The sequence below is a fragment of the Diabrotica undecimpunctata genome, chromosome 4, assembly GCF_040954645.1.
Source record: "Diabrotica undecimpunctata isolate CICGRU chromosome 4, icDiaUnde3, whole genome shotgun sequence".
Taxonomy (NCBI): Eukaryota; Metazoa; Arthropoda; class Insecta; order Coleoptera; family Chrysomelidae; genus Diabrotica; species Diabrotica undecimpunctata.
In genome coordinates this window covers 125,488,681-125,512,120 of record NC_092806.1, presented here as the reverse complement: position 1 = coordinate 125,512,120, position 23,440 = coordinate 125,488,681, and the positions used below count along the sequence as shown (strand labels likewise).

General features: G+C 35.3%; 2 protein-coding genes across 2 annotated transcripts in view; both read right to left on the bottom strand.

Annotated features, from left to right (window-relative positions):
- Tnks (tankyrase) overlaps nt 1–23,440 on the bottom strand; it is a 79,599-nt gene that overhangs the window by 24,525 nt on the left and 31,634 nt on the right. Inside the window, exons 6-8 of the mRNA XM_072530184.1 lie at nt 6,067–6,350; nt 5,362–5,590; nt 2,519–2,684 (exon numbers count right to left, since the gene is read on the bottom strand). Coding sequence (XP_072386285.1) covers nt 2,519–2,684; nt 5,362–5,590; nt 6,067–6,350 — 679 coding nt within the window. The remainder of the gene's footprint in view (nt 1–2,518; nt 2,685–5,361; nt 5,591–6,066; nt 6,351–23,440) is intronic.
- LOC140438028 (uncharacterized) lies at nt 18,253–18,795 on the bottom strand (the record flags this gene model as incomplete). The annotated part of the gene is made up of 1 exon (XM_072527745.1): nt 18,253–18,795. A coding segment is annotated over one exon (543 nt), but the record flags the coding sequence as incomplete, so codon positions are not given.

Genomic DNA, 23,440 nt, shown 5'->3' with positions numbered 1-23,440 from the left:
CAGCCATTCTGCTTGTATAATTTTGAAGAAAAATAGGAGATTATTGAATATGGAAGACCAACACCTATGTTAAACAATTTAAAAAAGGAATCAAAAAAGCCGTTCGGTATTTTAAATTTAGTTGGTACAGTGAAAATTCTTGGTTATGTGGTTGCAAGAAAAATAGACTGTATTGTTGCCCACGTCCTCTCTTTTCTACAGAAAAAAATGGGTGGACCAGCGGCAGAGTCCACGATTTAAATAGTTTAAAGTTTTAAAAAGGAGACATGTAGTTTCTCCGTTACATGTAAGCCAATTTTATCCAGTTTGGCAAAACAAGAAACGAAAGTTTTCTTGACCAAGCTTTTAAATCAAATATTGCTAAACATAATGAAATTGTAAAAAAATAGATATATCGTTAGCACAATTATAGATGCCGTATGTTTTTTGGCCAAACAAGAATTAGCGTTTCGGGGTTATTTTGAGGGCGATGACTCTTGACAATCGAGGCAATTACAGGGAATTGTAAACATTAATTGCCAAAAGAGATCAAAAATTTTGCCATCATCTAGAAACATCAACTGTTTTTTCGGGAGTTTCAAGTGATGTACAAAACGATATTACTGAAGCCATATCTACATTTATGATTAATGAAATGAAGTCAGAAATTACCGAAGCAAGTTTTGTAGCTGTTACATTGGATGAAAGCACTGATGTTTCAAACCAGTCGCAACTTTCGGTTGTATTTAGATATGTTTGCCCGACGGTGATGTTTGTGAAAGATTTTTGTAAATTGTTCATGTTCAGAGAGCGTTCAGCAGGACTGCGCCTTTCATAAGTGGGCAACACAACGGCCTACAAAAACTGGTTAAAGATAAGTATCAAGATGCAATTTTTGTTCATTTTTATGCGCATAGACTTTATTTGGTTTTACAGCAATAAGTAAAACATATTAAAGAGTGTAAATTTTTTTTTCCTGTTATCAGGGCTTGCTGCATTTTCTTCAAAATAGTCCAAAAGGGCTGCTGCTTTGGATAAATTAGTACAAAAACGTTTAACCAAAGTAGCAGCAACAAGGTGAATTAATGCTGGTAGACTCTTTGAGGATGTTTCTTGTATTCGTTCAGAGCTTCTTGAACTATTTAAAGAAATGCATACTGACACAACAACATTGGATGGAGAGACACGAATTTGTTCGAAAGGTTTTTACATTAAATTGCAAGAATTTGATTTTGATTTCGTTTTAAGTTTATTTGAGATTATTCTACCAAAATCAGAAAAATTGCATTTTGCACGAGAAAGGTTACTGAATTTCTCGAATTTTTGCAATTAGAATGGAATAATTTTGAAAGTCTATGGTCAAAACAAGAAGATTTTGTAAATGATGATGTCCCCAAACCAAATAAGATGCAACGAATTACCAATATTAACGATGATAAAGATACGTCTTATCAACGACTTTTTTTTAATTTTTTATACTAGGACTGTTCAACTTAAAAATAGGTTTTCTAATTTAAATCAACTAGGGTGTTTGACACTATATGATTTTCATAATTTTATAAATTATGCAAAAAAATTCCCAGATAGCGCCTTTCATCTTGTAAAGCTTTATGGACGAAAATTTGATACATTAACGTTAAAAACAGAATTGACAGTTCTTTATAATGATAGAGATTAGATTCAAAAAAATGTACAAGAATTGTATCATTATTTAAAGTCTTCAGAGCGTGATAATGCATTTCCGGAAACTTTTAAATTGGCAAACCCATTTTTAACAAATCGGGCTACAAGTGCATATGTTGAAACGAAGTTTTTCAGAAATGATGCGGATTAAAACATGTCAAACAATACCTAATTGCAAGATCGAATGTCGTCGCTTTCTTTAATTTTCATTGAGAAAGGCTTTTTAAATAGATTAATGATAAAACCCCCTTTCTACGATTCTGTTATTAACATTTTTGCAAATAAAGGAAATCGCCGAATTGACTTAAACTATAAACAATAGTTTTAAAAATATGTTTTTCTTTTTGCTACTTGTTCGTTATTAATTTGTGTTAATTGGGAATGGCGATTCGATTAATTTTATCCCATACGATGCACCAGTCGCCCAGCCCAATTCGTAAAATAATATGAAATAACTAAAATAAACAATAACTTATATTTGGGAGGTACAAAATATTTTTTTTAAATCGGATTTTTTACATCTGGTTTTATTTGCATATATGTTAGAGACAATGAATATCAAACTGGTTAGGCTTTGATTCAATCAGCTCATTCGTTCGACTATGTTCTAACATATAACATGATTTTAATCAATGATCGAAAACTTATCATCGTTAATGTATGCTTCAGAACCTCCCGCTTACTCTCTCATACTTCAGGATCCCTTATTACCCAAAAATTACTTTGAATCATCTTAAAATGATTGCTGTCAACGGACCAAAACTAATAGAAAACTAGTTTTGTCTCACGCGTGAGCTACCTCAGTTTTTAGAACGGCTTGTTTGTAGATCTTTAATCTCGTGGATTAAATTCTTACCTTTAATAGTAACTTGACAATTTCGTATTTCCCTTTGGCCGCTGCTTCATGAAGAGGCGTAAATTTCCACAAATCAGCAACATTTACGCTGGCTCCGTGTTTGACCAGCAATTCAGTCACTTCATAATGACCATAGGAACAAGCATTATGTAAAGGAACTAAACCACTGAAAATAGGAGAAAATAAGATTATATATTGAAAAGTATGTTTCATATCATTTTATTTTGTTTTTATTTGGACAAATAAATCCGCATTAAGAGCGCAGGCGCAAAATTTCGGGCCAATGCTTTTTAAATGCATTAATTTTTTTCGAATCCTAAAAAAACTAATAAGTATTTTTTAAAAATTTAAACGCAGAATGAAAGAATACATTATTACTGAGGGCCGAAAGTCCCTGAAAACTTCTATAATGTTTATTTTAATAAGTTACAGGGGTGAAAAAAAAAAATAAAATTTAGTGTGATTTTTAATTTCAAATATCTCATTAAAAAAAACTTTTTGGTTATTCTAAGGGACTTTCGGCCCTCGGTAATAATGTAATCTTTCATTCTGCGTTTAAATTTTTTAAAAATATTTGTTAGTTTTCTCAGGATTCGAAAAAAATGATTGCATTTAAAAAGCATTGGCCCGAAATTTTGCGCCTACGCTCTTAACTGAACATATCAAAATAAGAAAAAATGGCAACAAAACGCGAATAAGCCGAGAAAAATACAGATAATCACAGAATACATATATTTTAAATCAAAAGCTCGTTCTACATGAGCTAACACCATCAGACGAAATCAAACGACGTATACAACTTGTATAGACAGTATTTGGCAAGTTAAAATACGTCTTTAGATGCCCTTTCACACATCAACAATGAAAAAATTCTACAATTTGTTCTCCCCAGAGTGACCTATGTTTCCGAAACATTTTTTTATCTCTAGCTATACAATCCTCTGTGGGTTTTTCCCTCTTCAATAATTGTATTCAATTCCTTTCTCTATCCCGTGTGACTCTTATCCAGTTCCAGACTCAGAAAATTTTTAAACAATATTCGACGCTCTCTAACCGCCTATTTTCGGCGGGCTTTAATTCCTTATATTTTCAATCATTCTGCTATGGAATAGGTCCATTCTTCAGTACAGTCTTCTCGAAATATTTCAGGTCATCTTTGTCATTTCAGCAAAACTCAGCAGATTTACCTGTTTTAATATCATTATTTTCAGTTACTAGATCCTCAATAGATCCGTTTGGATGGACTTTCCATAGTATCTTCTTCTCATTGTTGTGAACATATATTTAGCGCACTCTTCGACAGTCTGTCTTAGTGCTGTCTCATTAAGCTATAGTAAACTAACGTATTCAGCATAGGTGGCAATTTGTTGGCTACTGGTTATAAAGTTTATGTGGACATTAATTTGGATGAAACTGCTTGAAGCGAAAGGCTAAACAGTGGAGCTCAGAAGTCTTCTTGTATTACATCGTTATTGACATTTAAGTTTACCATCTTCGGATTTTCTATTCTTACGGCTGTTTTGCTGTCACGAAGAGTAAGTTGTCAATGTGACTAGTTTTTTAGGTATGTCGCGAGAACCACTTTTTGAAGTTATTCTTCTATACGCGCGCTCCACGTTGGAAATTTGTATGGGAGTGAATCTGTGAAATCATTACATATGTAAGATAATGAGTAAGAGAGAGACAGAAGATATATTTTCTCTCTCTTCCTCTCTCGAATATAAAAATGTTCCTTTTGTATATATAATTTAATATTATATATGTTATATAAAGATATATATACATATATTATACATATAATAAAATATTTATTAATATTATTATTTATGTGATATGTTCTGTATTATTTATTAAATGTTCATAATTATATTATTCTTTTGTATTTCAAAATAATAATCTCAATAAATCACTGTATGATCCAGAACTGTCAATTTTGAAATACATTTGTGTCATGTCCTCGGTAGTGTAGTAGTCAGTATCCCCGCTTGTCACGCGGGAGACCGGGGTTCGATTCCCAGTCGGGGAGGACTTTTTTATTAATATTATTACATTATTGTCATTTTTAAATACTTATGGATATTGAATTTTAATTTGTATTGTATTATTATATGGAATTATGTTGCACTGTATTGTAGTGTATTTTTTTATGTATATTATTGTCATTTTTAAATACTTATGAATATTGCAGTTTCATTTTATTGTATTATTATATTAATAACAAAATAAACAATGAATTTTACTGCAGAGTATGTGTAAAAAAATTTTGCATTCAACTCCTTTCATACATATATGAAAATAAAAATATACATTTTCATCAAAATATTGATTCAATCCTTCATTGTTAGTAAGTTGTTATTAATTCTGTTTCTCTTTCTGCTATGTCTTACCTATAGAATTACATATGTAATGATTGTGCAGATTGACTCCCAAATAAATTTGTAACGGCGAATGCGTGTATAGAAGTGTAACTTCCACCGGCAGGCCCACTGGACTGCCACACCGGTTTTTTATATAGATTTCTCCTGTTTACTATGTCAAACACTTCTTTGAAATATATAAATTGGCTGTTTATGACGATGAATTATGGCACTATTCATTCATATTTTAATTTATTCAGTTTTATTTTGTTTATAAACTGCACAAATTGCCTCATTTGCTCGGTAATATACCAGGCCTAGCCATTTCTTGCTGATGTTACAATTTAATCTACATAACAGAAATGAATGACTAGGCTACTTGTGAGAACTCAGCTGAGTGAATCAACCATAATTAAGGATATGTGGCAAATTACAAATTTTTAATATCATTAGAGATTTACAAATTGATATATGCAGTTTTTTTACCCTTTATCTTTGGCATGAACATCAGCTCCTTGCTGCAACAAGAATTCTACTACAGCTACTCTATTATAACCCGAGGCAAAATGTAGCGGAGTTGAATGTCTCCCATCCAAATCACGACAATTCACTATGTGAGGATAGGATCCGAGCAGTCTTTGAACTTGATCTATGTCTCCAGATTTAGCGGATTCGAGAACTTGACATTCAACATCAGCGCTTCCTGTAGGAGGATCTGAAAAAGTATAAAATTAAAGTTGCATATTATTGAGTAAAAAGATTTTTTTTTGTTATCTTGCTGTATTGAACAGACAAGTCAATGGCTAAAACAACACAGTACCCAGCATAAAAGTGACTGTCGTAAAGGTAAATATATATTACGACGGTAAATAATTACAAAACAAACTGTTTCTCTAAATGTGTTACATAACCAGAACAAAAAACGGCTCGTGACACTTACGGAGTGCCGACAGAAGTGAATACTTCTTATAACGCGTTATAACTATATGTGAGTTAATGAAATTTGATGTATGCTTATTGCTGAATACTGTATCTCAAAAACTACTTGATCGATAGTCCTCAAATTTTGCAATTTATTTAAGCTAGAGATTTCATTTAAAAGCTTTAAAAGCTGCACTTGGTTTTATGAAAAATACTCACAGCCACATGTTCTTATTTCACAAACTTTATTTATTTCACATGATTACTAACCTTGGAGTATCTTGAGGACATTTTCACCAGCCACCTGGGCAGCAGTATAACCTTGCAAAGATACAATCGTTGCATCTACACTGTAACTTAATAAAATTCTGCAAGCCTGAACGTTGTCCTCTCTAGCAGCTCTGTGAAGAGCTGTTTGTCCAAGACCGTCTAAAGCGTTTACTTTGGCTCCGTGCCTTAATAAAACGTCCATCAGATCGTAATGGGAACTATCAGCTGCTAAATGTAGAGGAGTTAAAAAGTCTTTGTTCTTTTCGTTGAGAGGCGCGCCTTTCCTAAAATGAAAAAAATATTATTTAAATTGTACACTACATTGAAATAAAAAAAAGTGTATAGCTTTTTCTAGTATCATTTTCATTTATTTGGTAATAATGCATATATCAATGTTGTCAAACGAATAAAGTATGTTATACTATGCGTCGATAAAGGAAAATTATATCAGTATAATAAGTTTATATGAATATCAAGATTAAGAAATTTTACGGCTTATGTATTTTTATATCAATTATTGAATTTACAATATAGTCCCTGTAAAGTTCTAAAAAATAATATCGAACAAAACATATCTCCCATATTTGAAAACATGTACACCATTAAACTACAAAATTTGTGGTTACAAATGAAAGCTGCCCTTATCCAGGTAATGCAAACAACGCAACCAAAACAAACAACCAACAATCACCCCTGGATATCCGATGAAGCGTTAGAATTACTGGAACAGTGAAGATCACTAAACAACAAAGGTCTCACAAAAGAGGACAAAAGTCGATACAGGCAGCTCATCCCATATAAAAAAGGTTGTAAACAAGATCATAATAGATTTATATCTACTATGATTTTGTCTAATGCGCATAATAATGTATACGCAGAGACACAGCAACATGCCAAACAAGAGTTACAATACGCTGTAGTGAACCAAAAATTTTGCAGTATACAATCCTAACAATGCATTGCTAACAGATATCGACGAAGTAGTACAGGTATGGCGTAATTACTATGAACAACTATATTCGTGCGATACATAAGAACCAGATATTATTGTTGTGTGCAGATGAAATTCCATCTAAAGTTTTAAAACATAAGAGGAAACTGCTCATACACTACTTATATCAACTCATGTGGAAAGCCGTTAAATGGACTACTGACTGGACAAAGTCCGTAATTGTTCCTTTGCATAAAAAAGGTTCCACCACAGAATGCAACAACTATTGATAATCTCATTGATTACACATGCAAGTAAAATCCTTCTAAATATGATAGATAGATTAGATCAATTTACTGTCAGACAAACAGCTCCTCACCAAACCGAATTCGTAAAGGGAAGGGGGACACGAGAGCAAATTATGAATCTAAGACAACTTATCGAAAAATCAAAAGAATGGCCTTCCATAACGTACAATGGCATTTATTACGGCCAATTCCTATTAATATAAATATTCCGATTCACCTGGTTAAAATACTATAAAGTTTGTATGAAAATAATGAAGCAATCGTGAGATTTAGAAACATATAAGACGTGGAACTTTGGCGGGGCGTCTGGGCTTTAACTTTGCTTCTTTTGATCTTCGTCTAACTGTTTGTGAACTCACATTAACTTGTCCAACATTTAATAGCTCATTTCTGAGGTGCATCGATGTCAATGAACGATTTCGTGTAAAATTAAGAACCAAAAAACGGTCATCAATTGCGGTTGTGCACCTTGGGCGTCCTTGACCAGCCCTTCTTACAAAATTTCCTGTTTCGCGGTGTCTTTTTAGAGTATTCGAAACTATAGATTCAGTTCTGCTGAGACGTCGTGCGATATCTTTTTGTGCATATCCTTCCTCGTACAAAATTACAATATGTGCTACTTGGGCTTCATCGCAGTGTCGAATTGGTGGGATACTTATTTTAAACTTAGTTAAATAAAAACAATATTTAATTAAACTTAATAAATTAAACTAAAAATAACCGAATTAGTATGATTTTTGCTTTATGTGAAGAAGCTTTTTTATGATAAAATGTACGAATGACACTAACCACAGTGTCCAATATCAAATCTTCATAATTCATATCCGAAATTGGACAGTCCAGTACAACAGTACAGGACAATTTGTTCATGGTCCTATCGAGAAACAGAATACTTCAAGGAAGTTTGAGAGAGCCTATACAGTCCACGCCAGCAACACCCTCAGTAGCAGAGAGAGACCACTAGACCCGGGAGAACGAGAGCAGTACCAAAGCCAAGAGCCATACTAGAGCCGAGAGCAGTACCAGAGCCGAGAGCAGTACCAAAGCCGAGAGCCATACTAGAGCCGAGAGCGGTACTAGAGCCGAGAGCGGTACCAAAGCCGAGAGCCATACTAGAGCCGAGAGCGGTACCAAAGCCGAGAGCCATACTAGAGCCGAGAGCGGTACCAGAGCCGAGAGCAGTACCAAAGCCGAGAGCCTTACTAGAGCCGAGAGCGGTACTAGAGCCGAGAGCAGTACCAAAGCCGAGAGCCATACTAGAGCCGCAGAGCAGCCAAAGGACAGGACCGATTGCAGAACCCACCAGAAGCGAGGGATCCTCAACGTCTAAGAACACAAAAAACCGTAAGTTTTTGAATAATTACAAAATCTTCCAACTTTTACAATCTTACAATTTAACAAGTTTTTTTTTATTACAATTTAACAATTTAGAACAACAATCTCCACTCTATCAATCGTATAATAATGTACTTTAGAATGCATACCATTTAAATAATACAGAGAATTGATAAAACAAAAATAAACGTCATTCACAACTATAATTAACTAAACAGTAATTTTGTATGACAATTTGAAAAAAGAAACGTTCATACATATAGCTTGCTTTTAATTACAATTAAATATTTTATTTCGAAAGATTAAAATAATTACGTAGCAAATAATTTCATTTATTTTGATAACAATATATATATATATATATATATATATATGTATATATATCATTATAAGAGTGTGTGGATTACATCTTGACCTACCTCAATGCAAAGAATAGCACAGCAGGCAAGGTCAAACTCATATTTCGCTAAATTGCACATTCCGATAGAAAAGAAAGTGTTATAATACAGGTATACTTATTTAATACATAACGTACATTTAGTATTGTCTAATATATTTACCGCTGAATGTAAAAATTTTAAAATAATCATGAATCATACGTAAAGCAAGCGGAAATAGGAACAGAAATAGTGAAACTCGTTTCAAATACAAAAAAGGATTCCCAATCTCGGAAAAATCAACAATACATCCGGGATAGACAGGAAAAATTAGAAGAATATTGGGCAAAATTTTTAAATAACCACGAAAAGCTGCTAGAAGGGGGTATAACGAAAGAAAAATATTTTGAAACAAAATACTATGATCAGGTATTTAAGACATACATTGAGGGGAAAACCCTGTTGGAAGAATATGGAAGGGTGCTGAAAAGAGGAAAAGCACCGAAAGTAAAGGAGATACAGATAAGAAAACAAAGAATCGAGGAATTATTACGGCCAGAAAATGAACAAGACTTGCAGGAGGATGAAGAATTGCAGTCAGAGTTAAGAGAATACATGGAAAAGGTGAATACACTAATGATTGAAGCAGCAGTAAATGAGGAACTGGACGCTACAGATATTGGAGAAGTAGAGAGAATAAATCATCTAAAGAGGAAAGTCAGGGGAGTTTTAAAGAAAATAAGGCCAGGAATGCAACGGCCAGAAAGCACACAGAGGAGGGACGGTGTGACATTGCCGCAGGTAAAAATCCCTGTGTATGAAGGCAGATATGAAACGTGGAGAACTTTCCACGATCTGTTTACTAAAGTAATACATGAAAACGACCAGTTATCAAACGCAGAAAAAATGCAGTACCTAAAAACTCAAGTAAGAGGGGAAGCCAACAGAATGATACAACACTTAAACATATCCGAGGCCAACTACGAAGTGGCCTGGAACATGCTAAAAGATAGGTATGAGAACCCAAGGATGATATTGTTTAAATTAATAGACAGGATGCTACTAGCGCAGGAAGTAAAGGAATCTTCTGCTAGAGCATTGAAATCACTACATGACACCTTCCACGAAAGTCTGGAAGCCATAGGAGGGTTAGGAACAGACACGGAAGCGTGGAGCCCATTGATAGCCCGAATTATCATAACGAAATGGGACAATGAAACTAGGAGGCTGTACGAAAACCACATTGGAGACAGTAGAGAGATACCGACGTACAAATCGACACAAACATTCTTACAGCGAAGATTTCAGACACTGGAACTGCTGGAGTCAGAAAAAAGACAAGAGAAGCAAGGAGGATCTCTTAGGAAACCAAGAACACATTGCGTGATATGCAACGGAGATCACGGAGTACCGAACTGCAGAGAATTTCAGGAACTCAATGTAAGAGACCGGAACAGGATGATAAAAGAAAAAGGATTGTGTACAAACTGCCTAGCACATAAAAAAGAAAAACAATGTTATTCACAATATAGGTGCAGACACTGTGGCGGAGACCACCACCATATGTTGCATTATGGAAAAGGAAACACAAGCAACAAAAGAAACTCCAATGAAACGAAACGAGAACAAACACAAGAAAGAAATGGAAGAGATTCAAACAATAGAAGAAACGGGTACCAAGCTGATAGGTACAGAGGAGGAAATAATAATCCATACAACGCCAGAGAACAAAATAACGGAAGGCGAGAAAATACACAAGATACCAATGGGCCTAGGAATAGCAACGACCAGCAAAGAGGGCAGAATTCAGTAAACTGTGCAAGCCATAAGGAAGGTGAAGCATTACTAGCGACAGCTGTGGTACGCATAAGAGATGCGAAAGGAGATTCACACATAATGAGAGCACTAATCGACCAAGGGTCACAATGCGCATTTATAACGGAACAAGCTGCGACGACGCTAGGAACAACAAGGAAGCCCATACAGGCGACCATATCCGGGATAGGCTCGTCAGGAGAAAAAACAGCCAACTGGAGTATGAAACTTTTAATCGAAACTCATTACGAAAGTGACTTCGAGATGGAAATAGAAGCACTAGTACTACCGAAGATAACAAGGAATTTACCGGAAAAGGATATAATTCTACCGGACTATAACGAGAAAAATGCAATACTGGCAGATCCAAGATATTACAAGGTAGGGAAGATAGACTTACTACTAGGAGTAAAAGAATACAGTTACATATTGACAGAAGGGATGCACAGAATAAGTAATGGACTCCTGAGTCAAAACACCAAACTAGGATGGATAGTTTCGGGAATAGCACGAGAAAGGGAGAATATAAAAGCAGAAGTAAGCTGTATGATATCAAGACAAGAAATGGACGTACAAATAAAGAACTTCTGGGAATTAGAAGAAGTAAATCAGGATACAAGTTTCTCAGTGGAAGAACAAGAATGTGAAGAACTATATCGACAGACTGTAAAAAGGAATGAAGAAGGGAGATACGAAGTAAAAATTCCGTTTAGGGAAGACGTCGCAAAGTTAGGAGAATCTAAACAGCAAGCATTCGCCAGATTGATGCAACTAGAAAGGAAGTTTGCAAAAGACAAACAGTTAGAAGCGAATTACAGACAATTCATGGAAGATTATGAAAACCAAGGTCATATGGTAATAGCAGAAAACCAGGGAGATGGGTACTACTTACCTCATCATCCAGTGAGAAAAGAGGACAGTACTACAACGAAAATAAGAGCCGTGTTTGACGCATCAAGCAAAAGCTCATCGGCAGTAAGCCTGAATGATATTATGGACACAAAGGACCACATACAAGAGTATAACTTAACGACGGTGACATACGGCACGGCCGCAGCACCCTTTTTAGCGTTAAGAACAATACAACAATTACAAGAAGACGAAGGAGCGAGGTTCCCGTTGGCATCGAAAATTGTAAAAGAAAACATGTATGTAGACGATATACTAGGAGGAGCTGAGACAGTGCAGGAAGCAGAAACAGCCCAAAAGGAATTAATACAACTGTTCAGAAAAGGAGGTTTCACTCTTAGAAAATGGTTGAGCAACGAAGAAAAAATAATGGAGAACGTACCGGAGGATATGAGGAACGTAGACTCGAAGGCATTCAAACAAGAAGAAGTACGGAAAACGTTAGGAATACACTGGTCACCTAAAGAGGATATAATCACATTCAAAATAGGGATAACGACGGCAAAGAAAATAACGAAAAGACACGTACTGTCAGAAGTAGCAAAACTATACGACCCACTGGGATGGATAGCACCTGTAGTAATTCAGGCGGAAATGTTCATACAGGAATTATGGGAGCAAAAGACCAGTTGGGATAAAGAATTAACTAGCAACCAACAAAGCAGGTGGAATACATACCAGGCGCAATTAGTAAATCTGGAGAAAATAACATTGCCCAGGTGGAACAACTTAAGCAAGATAAACAGAGTAGAACTGCATGGATTTGCAGATGCGTCTATGAAAGGATATGGAGCGGTAATCTACTCAAGGGTATTAGGCCCAGAAATTAAAACGAATCTAATGATAGCAAAATCGAAAGTCGCACCATTGAAAGGGAAAACGACGTTACCGAGGCTCGAGCTGTGTGCCGCGGTACTACTAGCAAATTTAATGAAGAAAACCCTACAAGCATTGAACAGGGAAAACATTGAGGTATATGCATGGTCGGACTCAACGATAACCCTGGCTTGGATAAGGGGATCATCAAAAAGGTGGAAAATGTTCGTCGCCAACAGAGTAGAGGAAATAAGACGCGTTATAGGACCGAAAAATTGGCATAAGGTAGATACAAAGGAAAATCCAGCGGACATCCTCTCACGTGGAAGTACCGCATCAGAATTATTAGAAGCAGAGCTATGGTGGAAGGGACCAACTTGGCTGACTAGTAACAAAACTTTAACGCAGGAATCAGAAGAAATACCAGAGACAAATGAGGAGGAAGTCAAAACGAAAATAACGGTGCACACGACAACGATAAAGGAGGACATATGCGAGAGATTCTCAAATTTAGAAAGAATGAGAAGAGTACTTTCATACTGTAGGAGATTTGCAGACAAATGCAGAAAAAAGAAGGACAATGGACAAAGTCAGCTTACAGTCCAAGAATTAGAGGAAACGCTATTAAAGGTGATAAAGCACACACAGCACGCCTACTTCAAACAAGAAATAAATAAGCTGGAGAAGAAACAGCAATTAGACAAGAAAAATAAATTAGCGTCATTGGTACCATTCCTGGATAGACAAGGAATTCTAAGAGTCACCGGAAGACTGAGACACACGAATCTAAAGTACGGAGAAAAACATCCGATAATTTTGCCAAAGGATAGTGCATTAACAAAGTTACTTATAACAGATAGTCACGCAAGAAATCTACATAGCGGATTACAACAAACACTACAGTACATAAAAAGGAAATACTGGATAATCAACGGCAGAAGAACCGTGAAAGATCATCTAGCAAAATGTTTAAGGTGCAGGAGGTATAAAAGCCAAGCAGCACAACAATTAATGGGAGATCTACCGAAAGACAGAGTGAACCCGAGTCATCCCTTTACTAACACAGGGATAGATTATGCCGGGCCAATAAAAATAAGTACCACGAGAGGCAGAGGACAGAGGAGCTATAAGGGCTACATCTCAGTATTTGTGTGTCTGTCAACGAAGGCAGTACACCTTGAGGTAGTAAGCGATATGTCTACGGATGCTTTCATCGCAGCGTTCAAGAGATTTACGGCACGCAGAGGACAGTGCAACAACGTATACAGCGATAACGGAACCACATTCGTAGGAACAGCAAATTTGTTGAAAAAAGAAAATCAAAAAATAGATGACGAGATAAAACAAGGATTACGGGCACTAGGTACCCAGTGGCATGTCATACCTGCATATGCACCACATTTCGGAGGATTATGGGAGAGCGCAGTGTGAATAATGAAATATCACTTGAAAAGAATCATCGGGGAAACAGTTCTAACATATGAAGAATTGAGTACGGTGCTGACACAAATAGAAGCATGTATGAACTCAAGACCATTATGTGGGTCATCAGGAGACCCTGAAGGGAAAATAGCCCTGACACCAGCTCACTTCCTTATAGGGAGAGAAATTATATCACCAAATCGGGAAGAAGAGCTTACGACTTATTTGAAGATGCCGACGAGGTGGAGATTAGTGGAGAAAATAAAAAGAGACTTCTGGAAAATTTGGAAACAGGAATACCTGCACCAATTACAACAGAGAAATAGATGGCATAAGGCGCACCCTAACATAAAAGAAGAAGAAATAGTTATAATTAAAGAAGAGGATACACCTCCAGGCAGATGGCCATTAGCGAGGGTAACAGAAACACACCCTGGAGCGGAGGGATTAACCAGAGTAGTAACAGTGAGAAAGGCAAACGGGAAACTGACTAAAAGACCCATACATAAGCTAATACGACTGGAAGAAGAGAAACAGGAAAAGCCGAAAAAGGCAGCAGCACTAAGATGGAAGAAAATACTAGTAGCTATAATGTTTTTAACGATGTTAAAACCCATAAAGGCAGAACCGTATAAAATATATAATCCGGTACCAGGATTTTTCACAGAAGACCTTGGAGAGGTCGTCATAGACCGGGGAACATTTCGAATAAAGGTGTTACTCGAAAAAGGAAGAATTCGAACAGAGCACCAACTAATAGGAAATATGATACAAGGCGTACGAGAACTGTATCATGAGATAAAAATCGTGAATTGTAAGGATATAATAGAGAAATTGGAGGAAGGACAAAGAAAGGCGGAGTCAGTAAGCGAGGGGCTGACAGTAGAAATAAAAGGAAGGGAAAGAAGAGGAATATTAGGAACAATATTAACCTCAGTATTTGGAGTCAATGACGAAGCCTACAGTAACATTGAAGCATTAGATAATAACCAAAAGGAGCTAATAAAGGGATCACAGCACCAGGCGAAGATAATGTTAGAAACAATAACATCAATCAATCACACAGAGAACAGGATAAACGAGCAAATGAACAAGTTTAACAAAGCACTAATCACAGGTCTACAAGAAATATCTAAAGGACTTAACGAAGTAGAAGACAAAGCACAAAAACTAGAAACCGAATATAGCACGTTACGAATACAAACGATAGCATTACAAGTTATGGACTTCATAAACGAATATACTCAATTTTACGAGGGAATATTAAACCTTCACTATAACCACGGACACTTCATTGATATAGTGAAACCGGGTGAAATAACCAAATTAATAGGGAAAGCAGGGCAGATACTGCCTCAAGGGGTCGAAATACGACGACAACCCATTATAGAAACAGAAGTCAGTCATGACGACAGATATATAACAGTCATCGGCTACTTCATAGTGACAGGGAAAAATAAGTACAGCATGCTCAAAGTCACGGCCATACCACTTAACGTTGAGGGGTCGGTGTTGCGCACATTTGTCGCCCCAAGGAATCTACTGGTCGTAGATTATAACACACTGCACTACTTCGAATTGACCACGGAAGATAGAGAAAGGTGCTTACTGTTGACAAAGGCGCAGATAGCGTGCTCACCAACGGCTATAAGAAACATGGATACCCAACCAAACTGCATACTAGAAGAAATTTATGAGCGATCTAAGAATAGCACATGTCCAGTGGTAGCCAGGACAATACAGACAGCTCAATGGAGTAAGATGGGTACTCCCAACCTCTGGCTAGTTATCACGCCAGTCACGATACACATATCCATTATTTGCGATGGAAATCGGAGCGAAAGAGTACTGGAACGAGTCACATTCCTGAAGCTTTCACCCAAATGTATCGCCCAAACGAAAAATATTACATTACTCCCCACTAGCAGTGGGGTGGACAGAGCAGTGACGAGTTACCTGAAGTCGCCAATCACTCCCGTGGCCCAACTGGTGGCGAGGACACCCCGCAAGTTTAACACGCCTCTAAACACCTACCTTGACATACCAGGAGGAGAGCTACGTCATGTGTTACTTGAGGAGGAGAGTCTGGAACAAGAAATGACGCATACGCAGTGGCGATCGATTCACGAATCTAATTGGCATTATTTTGTGGCCACCGGGATCATTACTATAATGGTAATAATTGGGATACTCACGTTATGGAAGTACCGTCCTGTTGCACGACTATGTCGTTCAGGGAATCCACAAACTCAGACTAACGAACAGGAAGTACCTGTATTAGTTAGTAATCGGCACAACAATGTACGGTCGACTTCCCAAGTTGACATCCCACTTTCCACATTTTCATCCAATTGCCCTAATTTTAATCTAGAGATAGAGTCGGACATTGATAGCTAGGGTACGGTTGGAAGATTATTGATTATTCTTAAACTATTTATAATTTATCATGTTTGAATTTTACTATGTTATGTAATACTTATATGTAAACTTTGAGTATTGACACTTGGGCCAGATTGCCCGATTCCGCAGTATGTCCAATATCAAATCTTCATAATTCATATCCGAAATTGGACAGTATAATTTTATCACCCAGTAGACCGAATGAATCTATTTGTTATTAAATACACACACGTAGTTAATTAGGTTACATACACATTTGGTCAATTATAAATAATAATTTGGACATCAGTCAAAAGTACTGACAAAGTTAAACAATTTACATAAATTAAATACACATATCACGCTAGGTACGCGAAAAATATTGACCCAAATAGAATTTATATAAAACTAATATCTCTTGACTAGAGAAGCATTCAATCAATATTCACTCAACGAACATATAGTCTTCAACGATCAACTTCATCAGTCTCTACTCAAAGTAATCCCGGGTCTACACCCATAGTGTACGTCTCAACAATAAACTCTGCTACTAATATTTGGTGTTTCCATTACAACAGAACGAACATCTTCACTGAGCCAACGAAGGAAATTTGTTCACACAGTGAATAAACGTCAAAATAAACATCAAAATATTTCAAACCAGTTAAGTACATCAGCCTACTATATGGGTATTATCAGTAATCTAAAATTATTTTGAAATAATGGTGACTACAAAAAAAAATTGAAAAATTCCAAAATATTCGATATTTTTGTCCATGAGTGTATATGGAAAACATACACAAACAAAAATATAAGATCACTTGTACGAACACTGGTTTTCCCAATATTTGGCGATGCCTCTGAAACGTGGACAATCTGTGAACAGCAGATAGGAAAGCAATCGATGTATTTAAGATGTGGTATTCGTAATCGATGCAGAAGAATATTTCAAATTATTTGGAGAGTCAGAAGAGCAAATGAATCGCTATATGCAGAAACGACGTGCCCAAAAAACGAAATTTTCAGGAAATGCAAAAAAACATTATATTGCAAACAAAAATACGTTTTCGGTATATTTGATGGTTAAAAATGGTAAGTAAAGATATTTTTAACCCCGCACAATAATAGTTTTAGTTTACAAATAAAAGTTGTAGTTTCTGTGATACATTTTTTAAGTGGACATATGAGCTTTCTGCATAGCATTGATAAAATTAATAGATTTTAAATTTAAATTTTACTCATAAGCTAAATTTTATTCATAACTCTTACAACTCCCAACTCCCAACAGTTAATTATTAGCAGTAGTAAGCCAAAGAAGATTAAATTATAAAAATCTTTGTATTGTTCCTCAACAAATACGGAACATTTTTTGATGTCTTCCATTTTTTTTTTTTTTTTAATTTGATGGGCACTTTTCCTAATAGATAAGCAGGTTTCGACGGTAAAAAAGATACCAATTTTTCCAAGCTGTACAACAGGCTGAAATGTATGTTTGAAGGCGCCATCTATAAACTCGGAAGCAGTAACAACCCCCCTTTTTCCATTCTCGTAAATAAACTGTGAACATTTTCTGATATTGAAGTGTACGTTTGCATTGCGTGCTGTACTTCTGGAAGCAGTTTCTTCTGATATGCAGCTTTTCTTATATAAAGTAGGCCACCAATCTTTAAAATTAATCAGATCTTCTGTTTTTACTTCTTTTACCGAACATTTACTTATGGTACTTGTTCAGAAACTAAATACGGTCCAGTGGGATGCCAAAACGACTCAAGCTTCAGGCGCAATCTTGATGACAAGGGTGAGCGCGCATTGAACCACGAGAGATTCTTCCCCGAAGGAAGCGATCAAGCATAGTTTTGTTTTTATATATATTTTTCTATTTTAAATTCAACGTTTAAGTTAATAAAGTGCATCTAAGAAATTTAAAATAATGACTAATACATTCCACTCTATAATCACCAACAGTACTGCTAGTTATAATGATTTCGGTTATTTGATGGACCGTAAAAATTCTATCGAATTTTCTCATGTTTCTCTTTACTGTTGGAAAATCCCTATCGCAAGGGAGAAAGGAATGTCCTCTAACTGGAAAATAGTGTATAATTTTCGAAAATCTAGCACTGTCCGTTAGAGAAAGGAGCATGCGAATGAGTGTGTGATTTTTATTTTGTCCCCAGCAGTTGTCAGTATATAAATGAAGTTCGTTTATATTGTCTGAAATTTCGTTTAAGTAATCCCAAAAAAAAAACGACCAAATTTCATTAGCGGCTTTTTTACCTTCTTCATGATAAATAAATATTCTAGCAGTATTGTCTTTGCTATTGTGGATACAGAATACAGAGACTGTTAATTGTTGATAATAGAAGACCTCCCCTACAGACGTTTTTGGCAACTGAATATTATGCATAAAGTCGAATGCTAGTGCATTCATCCGTTTTGTATAAAGTTTTAATTCACGTCACGTTAAAATCTTCAAAAACACTTGTAACACAAGTGTCTCTTCGATCAGAATAAACAAAATCCGATCATTTACTTGAATTGGAAATTGCTGCTAACGGAATGATAAGTGTTTGTATTGACAATCGCTGAGATGTGAAATTAAATCAGATCCCGTGCGAGAAGTTTTGTTTTGCCGAGAAAGGATAATCGATGCGTGGAAGAAGGAATTCTTCTCACAAAGCACACCGTTGTGTCCTTCAAAACACCTGAGTGCCTGTTTACTAAGTGAAAGTACTTGGACCTGGAATTCTTTGCTGAACTTATATATTCCAATACTAAACTTCCCCTCTGTTAAGGCTCCAGCGAACCTTAAAACTTTGTGGTTTTTGTTGTGATTCCCAGCTCCATCAGAGAAAATGTGAAAGTGTTTCACTTCCTCAGATACATGTTTTAATATAATGCATTATGAAGGAACACACCTCGTTAGGACTCTTTTTGCCTAATCCTTCGTGATATACGTAGAAGTAGCTTTTACCGGTTTTAAGATCGTGTATGTTAAACACACTGACTGTAAGTTAAATTAGGTAAAATGCATCTTGGATAGGTGTTACTGGTAGAAATAGATTTTGCATATAGTCAATGCATATTCCTCCTGCCAATGGATCCACTTTGGTAAGGGCCTCTAACTCATTCATTTTAGCAAAAAACTTTTTGATCGACGTACGTGTACCATCTTTTCAGCTATTGCTAACTTAGTTAACTCTTAGCATTATCATTCAAATATTGGGACTTTATTATAACTGGGACATCTGGAAATTTTTCCGAAAATAACGAATGCATTATTTTGTAGTGTAGTGTGCTAGTTTGACAGGAAATTACTCAATATGAGCTTTTATACTATTGACTATTTCTTTCTTCAGGTTTTGCATTAGCTAGTTTTTGTTTACCTCTCATGTCAACAGGCACTTGTCCTTTATCTCAAAGCTCTTCAACCGACCTACTCTATGTTTCGTTATAGTATGCAGACTTAAAAATGCAGATTTACAAACAGAATAAACTCCTGTACTTGTCACTCTGTACGCAAATCAGCGTTCATGCGGTTTTCTTCTGTTATCTTCAGTGTCTTGTCTAGGACGCTGTCGGAGAACTGTCAATATTTCAATAAGGGACTGAAGATAAGCGTCTTGAGCATTTTTGTTTTCTAATTTATAAAATTTTGTCAAAATCTCTTCTCTACATTCACGAGGAATCGCAAGAAAGCATTTCTTCTTACATCTACAATGTAATAAGTCTAGTAAGAATTAAAAATTTTAACAAAATTTGAGGTTATAACAACATACCTGCATGGTTCTCCAATCGTTTTGCTTGGAATAGTACGACTTTTATAATCAGTATACTGTTGTCCAGATTGTCTTGCTTTTTTATTAATAACAGCCTTCCAACTCGCTGGATTTCGCCTTTTTTTAATTTTTAATTTGAGATTATCATCTTGTAAACTTTCCACAATGACGAATGACAAATGTATATTGGGACGAATATACATGCGTTGTAGCTTTTGTAGAAAAAATGGACATGTCCAGGACTTATCCGGTTTTTCCACAATACCATAATTTCTAATACACATAAAAGCATTATTAGTATGAGGATATGTCCGGTTTCTATACAAAACGGCGCTACTTCATAATGGATTTCTGTCAAAATGTCAAAAATGCCTATTTATGGACATATCCGCTTTCTCTTCTCACCGATTCAAATGCAATCTGTTTTCTGTTTATTATTGCGTTTGGTTTTATATCAATCACAATGTAGCGTTTATTTTAACCGTTGTAAATAATATTGCATTTTTTAGTACCCTCCCAAGTTTTTCTAATAATCCTTTTACATATAACATTGTTATTTTCCCAGAATTAAATTAAAATAGTTTGAATTATAATTGTTTATTCCCAAAAAATGTAGGAGATGAAGTTTTTATTCATTAGTCCTGGAGCTTTTACGTATTTCACTATTCACGCCTCATATTTAACAAGCACAATACCAAGGGCATTAAACTTGTTTACAACATTCCTTACTTTTGAAATAATTTTATTATGCATTAGATAATTTTACATATTGACGTCATTATTTTAATTTTTTACGATAATTACAGTATAATTATAGTAAACATTTTCTATATACAGAATAATTAGTATAAATATCACAAAATAAATATTTAAAAGGATAATAACTTTTCGTTATTGTTTTCTGTTTCCAAAAATATTATTTGTTAGTTAACTGATGAAAAATAAATATTCGAGGATTAGAACAAGTAACCTGCCCTTATTAATTAAGGTTCTTGAGCCTTAATATATTTTTTTAGTAGAATTTTTTGGAGCTTAGGTTCATATTAAATGTTGCCTGTGATACTGTGACATTTTTTATTTACTTTTTTTCAGCGATTCGGCAGGATATCTATGCCATATTCAAGAAATAGTATTAACTAAAAAACACTTTATCACAAAACATAATAAGATTTACTTAAAAAGAATCTTATTAATCGCGCCACGTTAATTTATTTAACACCTTTATAAAAACTAAGGTTATTCTCGGCAAAACACAAAACCTGCATACGAAAGCTGCACTCTTTGCCTTTAAAACGCATCTTGATTTTTGTCGATCGTGGATCAAAAGATATCGAATTTTTACCGTCGAGCTGATACAAATTTTATTGAACATTGATTTCGCCCTCGTAACTGACAAGCAAAATCGACGGTGGCTTCAAGCGTTGTTTCTAAGAAAACGGTTCATTCTACACAAAAAATGCTTATAAACATTTTTGTTTAAAATTATCCTAGCTACATTTTTTATTTGAAATATTTTTTTCTACGGTGTACAGATTCTTGGTAAATCGATTTTTTTGCGTTTTTACCCCTCTGTAAGGGGGGTTTTAGAGGGAAGCTCGGGGGTAAAAATGGTAAACTTTTTTGCATCGTTTTTGGGGTCACAAAATATATATTCTCTGCAAAATTCAGCTTGTTCGTATGATTTTTAGAGGTCAACTCTCTGACGAATGAACTATAAGTCATAAAAAGTAAAATATTTTTTAATTTAATTTGGTTATCATTGATGTTCGGTTTATCATTTAAGCAATCAATTGCTTTTATACCATAGTCGTTCTGAAATTATTCTCTTGTATATTTTAAAGTAAATTGAAATATATATTGCCTTAAATTTCCTAATTTCCTATATTCCTAATAAACTAAAACGGCATTTGGAATCAACTCACAGTCATTTACAAGGTAAGCCAAAAGACTTTTTTGTAAGAAAATTGTGAGAGCTAAAACATCAGACCACGGCTTTGGTTTCAAGATCATCAATTCCTAACAAAGCATTGCTCGCCTCTTACATGGTAGCTTACCGTGTTGCCAAATGTAAAAAACCACATACGATCGCTGAGGAGCTGATCTTACCTGCAGCGGTTATGGCAACAGTGATGATTGGAGAATCGGCAGCTAAAGAAATAAAAAATGTACCACTTTCAAACAATACGGTTAGTCGCCGTATTCACAACAGGGCAGAAGATATTAATGAGCAAATTGTGGGGAAACTTTCAGGTTTATTTGCCATTTAACTGGACGAGGCGACTGATAGCAATGATGATGCTCAATTGATATGTTATGTATTATTATTATGTATTATATACAAGAAACAAACATATGTAAGGATTTGTTATTTTGCAGAAAAATATGTGAAAGTTGTAAAGCTACTGATTTATTCGAGATTTTAAACTCATATATGACTGACACTAATATTAACTGGGATAACTGTGGCCTGTGTACGGATAATGCCCGAGCGATGTCAGGACAGTATGGGGGACTACAAGCTCTCATCAAAACCAAGGCTCCAAGTGTAAAATGGACACATTGTGTCATACATATAGAGCGCTTAGCAGCAAATAACGTTAGACCTGAATTAATTGTTGTGATGGATAGCATTATTAAAGTGGTGAACTATATTAAAACACGACCCGTGAAATCAAGACTTTTCCATAAACTTGAATGAATGAATTGAAAAAAATGAATTTTACACAGTATCTACATACAGAATGACATGATGATGCGCAAAACTTTATTAATTCGGAGTTTATAATAAAATTAGCATACCTCTGTGACATATTTAACAAATTAAATTATTTTAAATGATTAAATGATAAATTTAATAAGCCTTTGCAGGGAAACAATACTGATATCCTGCAATTGGCAGATAAAATTAGTGGTTTCAGAAGAAGTTGTTCTTATGGAAGAGAAAATTAAAAGGTCAAGAAATTGACTGTTTCCCTGCTTTACAAGGTATTCTACAAGAAAAATCGATAGAAACCTTGATCCCTCTTTAAAAAATATGTTTACACCACACATGCTATCATTGAGGAAACACTTTGAGAAATATTTTCCCGAAGATATGAAGCAATATGACTGAGTCAGAAACCCTTTCCTGTCATCCCATCGCCATCGACACTTTCAACAGAGGAAGAAGAACAACTGACAGAATTGTCCTGTGATTTTAGCCTAAAGCTTCAATACAACAAGGACGAACTGTTTGAATTTTGGAGCTCACTTTCTCAAGAATATCATGCCATCAGCACTACTGCATTAAAGCTTTTATTACCA